Source organism: Pholis gunnellus, assembly GCF_910591455.1.
Source record: "Pholis gunnellus genome assembly, chromosome: 17".
Taxonomy (NCBI): Eukaryota; Metazoa; Chordata; class Actinopteri; order Perciformes; family Pholidae; genus Pholis; species Pholis gunnellus.
Window position 1 is genome coordinate 15236902 of NC_136544.1, and position 6387 is coordinate 15243288.

The following is a 6387-nucleotide window of genomic DNA, read 5'->3' on the forward strand; positions in this document are numbered from 1 at the left end:
TCTCCTTTATTATTTTACAAAGCAAGTTACCGAAGCATGGAAGGCATGGCCGTTTGCCATCATCTCTTTTATTTTATTTCTTGTTGTTCTTTTTTTGATCCTCTGTATCAGGGGTCGGCAATGACTACAGTTTCAGCCCTGAGACCGTTTTTCTTAACACTTTGGTGGCTACCACAGCTGCAATGGAGACTGGCTGTGATGTGAATGCTTAAAATATATATTACTATATAATAGTTTCATATAAAAAAATGTTTTTTATTAGTTATTACTCTGTGAATTTCATTAGACTTTATTTCAGCGACAGGAGCTCTTCACATTAAATCCTGTACAGTAGCCTGGTGCAGAGTGACGGATAGTTTTAAATATTAGATGGATAATTAAGATCTTATGCTGATATTTTTTGTAGGAGACAAATAATTCTGCTGGAGTACCAAATCTGGCCCATGGGCTGCTTTTTGCCGACCCCTGCCCTATAATCTGTATACATTTTTGAAGTAGCATGACTGGAGAAATATTACTAATGTGGGAGTGTATGATTTGGGATGTGGGAGAACAACGGGTAGGCTTTCATTTGGGTTGAAGAAACAGATGCCATTCACACACATACATCTACACACATACACACAATGTCTCTTAACCCTCGCAGACAGCAACAACTCAACAATCAAAGGAAACATCTCTCCCTTCATCCCTCTCTCCCTCTCTCTCCCTCCCTTCCTCGGTGGGTTCTCGCTTTCTCTCTCTCAGACCATCAATGACAGCAGTCTCATGAAGCGCTCAGCCTCGTCGCTGGGCCACAGCAGGTCTGGGCGGGGCCACCGGGACAAAGGAGGTGCAGACGACTACAACATGGAGTCCGTACCTGAGGAGGGGAGAACTTCCAGACATGGACACCGGCGAAAAGACCGGAGTCATCGTGCATCTGAGAGGTCCCTCTGTCGCTACACGGAGGGTGACACAGGTGGGAAAGATCACATGGTATCTAATGTCATAGCAATCTTTAGTGTTTTCCCCACACACCAATAATAACTTCATTAAACTCCACCATCAGGCCTGGGCACAGACCTGAGCACCACCACCCAGTCGGGCGACCTCACGTTCAAAGACAAGGACCGTGACAGAGATCGCGGCCGGTCCAAAGACCGGAAGCACCACCACCACCATCACCACCACCACGGCTCCGTGGACAAGGAGCGCTATGTAGCAGAGCGAGGGGGCGAGTTCGGACACAGGAACTCCCGTGACAGAGAGCACGACAGAGAACACGACAGAGAGCACGACAGAGAGCACGACAGAGAGCACGACAGAGAACACGACAGGGAGCACGACAGAGAACACGACAGGGAGCGGGAGCGAGAAAGGGACCGGCGCTGGTCACGATCGCCCAGCGAGGGTCGCGAGTGCATGACGCACAGACAGGTGGGCTTCTGGGTACTTGTGTGCATGCGGGTGTCTAGTTTGAAGCCACGAAAAAAGCAGTGATATGACCACATTTTCAGTGTTTTGATGAAAAATACCAAACAAGGGCCTCTAGTCTGATGGTGGTTAACTGGTGCAATCAACCTAAAAGGCCTTGATGGTATTTTCTGGCGATAAAGGAGCACTGTACTTTAGTGTCACGTTTCCGATGTGGTTTTATTATGAAAGTTATCTGGGGGGCCCTCTGGATAAGGTAAAGAAGTATTAACAAGGACTATAAACTATATAGTTATTATAGGACTAGTTGATCTTACCTGCTGCCCTCAAATTAGAGGCCAAGACGTGTTGTTGTCCTTAACAACACAAAGTTGAGTTCAAGCTGGTAAAGATAGTATGGGCCCTTTATGTACATTTATATATACATATATGTTTGACTACATGCACCCAAACATATTCATTATTGTGGGTATAATCATGTGAATACAAGTAAATGTCTGTTAAATGAAGTCACTGCTATCAAATCACTGTTCCAACAACCAAACAAATATGCATACAAATGTATATTTGAGTACCTGACTGCTGTCCTTATCTGCCCTTCCTTAATGTTTTTTAACTGCCAATGTTCTCTCATGTTCCCTCCACTACCTTTCCTTTTATGGCATCCTCTCCAAACACATCATCTAAAAACATTTCCTATTAAAATAGGAAACCAAAAGATGATCTACGTTTGCTGAGAAATGTCCGTGATGCACACCGTTCAGCCTTATTTATTGATTCTTTTGAGTTATAACTTGTTTTACAAAAGCTAATTGGGAAAGGATTGTTTCCCCCCCAATTAACTTTTGCCTTAGTGTTGTAAAAAATGACTTTCTAGAACTTGATGGATTCATGTCCTACAGCTAAGTCAAAGCCAAACCCATTTTAAGTATGTTTAGTCATCATAATTACCCTGTACCTCATCTGTTGCTCCGGAAATCAACCCTTTACCCTTCTTTTCTCCTGTTGTCTTTTATTTCCTTTCCTCTGCGTGACATGTTGCTTCTCTGTGTATGGTGCTGTTTGGAATCTCATCTTTTTTTGTCCACATCCTCTGGTCATTTCTGTCTTTTTTTCTCCTCCACTCCACACGCCTTATGACTGGTGCTTTTGTTCTTGTTCTTCCTGTGGGTCTTGTTCTTGTCTTGCTTTATTGCTTTCTCTCTGCCTCTCTATCTTGCATTCTTTATATTTCCCTCTGTGTTTGTTTCACACTCTATCTTTCCCATGCTCTTTTATTCTACATGTTCTGTCGTTGAATTTGTGGTTCGTTCTTTTTATTTGCTTTATTTCACTTTTTGTGTAGGGCAGTAGTTCGGTCAGCGGAAGTCCCGTCCCCTCCACCTCGGGGACCAGTACACCGCGACGAGGCCGTCGACAGTTGCCTCAGACCCCGGCAACACCCCGGCCGCATGTTACCTACTCCCCCGTGGTCCGCAAGGCCATGCCCACACCACCTGTGGGGCCACAGGGCCGACCCCCAGCCCCAGCCCCCCGCCACTTTTCTCCTGAGCCTGCCCAAGGCCAGGGTCCTCCTCCCGCTGGCCCCCCAACGGCTCACCATGGCACCTCCCGCCAAGGTCATCATCCCCCATCTCGCTGGGGAGACACAGGTGGAGGAGGCGGCTCCGTGGAAGGGGACGGCTGCTTCTACAATCAGGACTATGAGCCCCATCATGAACCACCTGCCTATGAGCAGAGCCCCATGCAAGGGGGCAACCCCCACCCCCATTCTCTGGCCAACCACCCACTGCCGCCTCCCCCGCAACCACAGCCACAGCCACACAACCCCCATCCCCTCCCTCCACCCCAGCCACACCCTGTAAACAACCCCCACCCTGTAAACAACCCCCACCCTCATCCGCCGCCCCACCCACAGCCCAGTCGCACCTCACCTAGGACTGCCGGCCACGCGCCCCCTCCCACCACCGCCCTGACTGGGCCTGTACAGGGCCAGATGCAGCCTGCCGCCCAGCGCCGCTTGCCCAACGGCTACCGCTCCTCATCGCCATCCACACATCCCCATGGACCCCCACACACTGGGCCTCACAAGATCCCCCCTCCAGCTGGGCACCCTAGAGGTCCCCGCAAGGGCCTGCATGAACCCTACAGCGAGACGGAGGACGACGACTGGTGCTAGCCTCTGGGGACGGGGGAGGGGTGTAAGGAGGAAAAGGAAGAGATAGATGGACCACGAGATGAAGATGGGAGGCTCTTAGCCGGAGCTCTGATTGCCAAGGGAAACCATGAATTTTTCTTTCTTGCCTGTTCAGTGTTTTCCTCCCCCCTCCCCCACACTGCTTGGCATGTCCTAGCAATGGCGGGATAGATGAAGGGATAGGTGTCAGGATGAAGGGGGTGGAACAAGAATGCTGAGGCAGGATCTGGAGAAACAATTGGAGTAAGGGGGAAACCGCCTCCATGTTCTGCTCGCATTGTTGTTGCATTCTTGATGCCAAATAAGACCAACTCAAACTGCAGTGTCTCAGGATGCAAGCAGGACACTAGTCGTTGTGTGTCTTAAATTACGCCTCTGGCAACGAGCTACAGCCACTTACAAGATGTCAAGAGTTGCGACTCGACAAAAGACACTTTACAAGCAGAGACAAAAAGAAAGACCACTTGTTTTCTTTCTTTTCTTTGCATCTCAAAGCTAACTTCAGTTGAGTTAGCCGCAAAAAGAATCAAATCCAACCCTCCCAGCCACCAGTTGAATATTGATGAGTTTTATCATCTGTGTTTTTAAATAAGAACAAAAGTGACGATGAGCCCTCCACCTGTATGAGGTGAGGAGGCTTCGTGGGCGAGAGAGTTGGGGAGTGTTGCACGGGCGTGACGAGTCCCTCGGTCAAAATCTAGAGGACGGGATGGGTGTGTTTGGGATGTTTAACGTTCACGGAGAACACCCTGCTCCCCGGAACAAACAATGCAACCAACCTCAACCCGTGATCTGCGAGAGAAGAAAAACTAAAACGTGGAGATGGCTTTCAGAAACAAAAAAAACAAACCAACAACTGTTTTCTGCAGTATTTCTTCTTCTATTCCTGCCTCTTCCTCCTCCTTCTCTATTACTTCTTCAAAACATTGAAGCTTGAATCTTCTGTTGCACCCCACACAGCTTCGTTTTTTAGACTTGCGGAGTTGTACACCCTGTGGAATCCTGCATGAATGATACAAAAAATAATAATAATAATAGCATCAATGAGAATCTACTGTATGTGGGGGGATATTTTATTGGTCCTTTCTGTTGTGGTCTGCAGGGTTTCTCTCTTTTTGAGGTAAAAAAAAAAGCCTTTCTGTTTCTCTCTCTCTCTCTCTCTCTCTGACATTCCTCTCATTGTACCTTCATTAACACTAAAATCAAGTGACAGAAGGCTATAGGGAGATTGGTTAATTACTATATATGTACCTCTATGGAACAAAATGATTACTTTTTGCTTGCTTATCTGTATTTTCTGCGCGAGATGCCTGCCACTGATACAGCTGGAATTGCACATATTTTTTGTGGAGTCAACTTTTTGTAATTAAAGTGGAACAACGGTATACCGGGAAGCAGGGTAAAGTGGATAAAAGATGTGGTGAACAGGTCCGACTAATCATTAACCTCTCAAAGTCTTCCAGGGTTTGGGGTTAAAACAGACACATCTGAGAGAAAGAGACCAATAGAAAGGAGAGAAACTCTTCATCGTTGTTTTCTTTGTTATTGACCGTAATGATGGATAAACCGATAATATAATAACTTCTAAATGATCACGATGATCTTGATAATGGGACCGATTCTCCATATTTGGTTTGATATTCTGTTCCGTATGTTTGTTTCCTTTTTGAGCTCAGCTAATCATTTTTCCAACCCGGAGGTGGAGCTCAAGCCCACAGTTGCATTGTGGGAGAATGAGTTGGCGGGAGGTCAAGCACGAGTCAAGAGATTATCCATAGCAGCCGATGGGCCCGTCTTTCTTCTCACTCCGATATAGAATTTCGACCGTTGGGGGAATTTTAATCGAGTCCCCCTTTAAAAAATGTGTGAAACGCAGAAGTTTCCCGACGGGTTTCTGCATTTGAATGGATGCATCTTCTCTCCTGCAGATGCCAAAGCAGAGTTCCACCACCGCTTGTGACCTTCCAGAGGCGCTGTATGACAAACAGTACCCCTCTAGTTTTTGTACCCTCTCTCCTTTTACTTCACTCGTGATTCCGCGTTGTTCTACAGTAGCAGCACACAGAGAATACGGGCGTAGCTCATTCTCTCACTTGTAGACCACCTCGTCTGTGCTCACCTCGTGTAAACACACAGGCACAGTTCAGATGGGTTGGAGAAAAGATGTCTGGGCCTCGTCATGGTCCTGGAAAACACCTCTGTTCTGTGTGTATCACTCCTGTATATCTTGTATTTATTTCTGTGTGTTTCTCTGTGTGCCTCAATCTAACACTTGTCACTAACGCACACCACTGTCAGCCCCAACATTATTGTTGTCATTGTTTTTATTTATTTGGCCGACCGTTTTACCCGGAGGCCTATCACATGTTGACCAGAGAATGCACCGAAAAAATAAGAAAAGAAAAAAAACTGCCTATTAGTGTCTTTCCAACCTCAGTGGAATGTCACAGACAAGTATTTTTTCAAATCAGAAAGCACACTAAGTATGTAGCTCCTGGTTGTGGTGTGTGTGTGTTAGTGGGGGTTTTGCATATGCGTGTGTGTGTGTGTGTGTACATGGGTAAGTGTGTTTCAGATACATTTTTGGTGTTTTGTTTTTGTGCTTAATTTGTTTTCTATTTTTTTGTCTCCAGAAATCCTTTTTGAAATCTTAAAAATGTTTTAGTCAAATCATTGTAACAATCTTTGATTCTGTGTGTGTGTGTGTGTGTGTGTGTGTGTGTGTGTGTGTGTGTGTGTGTGTGTGTGTGTGTGTGATGTCAGTAACCCCCTGA

At 46.5% G+C, this 6387-nt stretch overlaps 1 protein-coding gene across 1 annotated transcript in view; it reads left to right on the forward strand.

Annotated features, from left to right (window-relative positions):
* Positions 1–3595, forward strand: part of cacna1aa (calcium channel, voltage-dependent, P/Q type, alpha 1A subunit, a) — a gene marked incomplete at both ends in the record, with an annotated part of 69185 nt that extends 65590 nt beyond the window's left edge. Inside the window, 3 exons of the mRNA XM_079176766.1 lie at positions 748–961; positions 1052–1419; positions 2762–3595. Coding sequence (XP_079032892.1) covers positions 748–961; positions 1052–1419; positions 2762–3595 — 1416 coding nt within the window. The remainder of the gene's footprint in view (positions 1–747; positions 962–1051; positions 1420–2761) is intronic.
* Positions 3596–6387: the final 2792 nt, after the last annotated feature.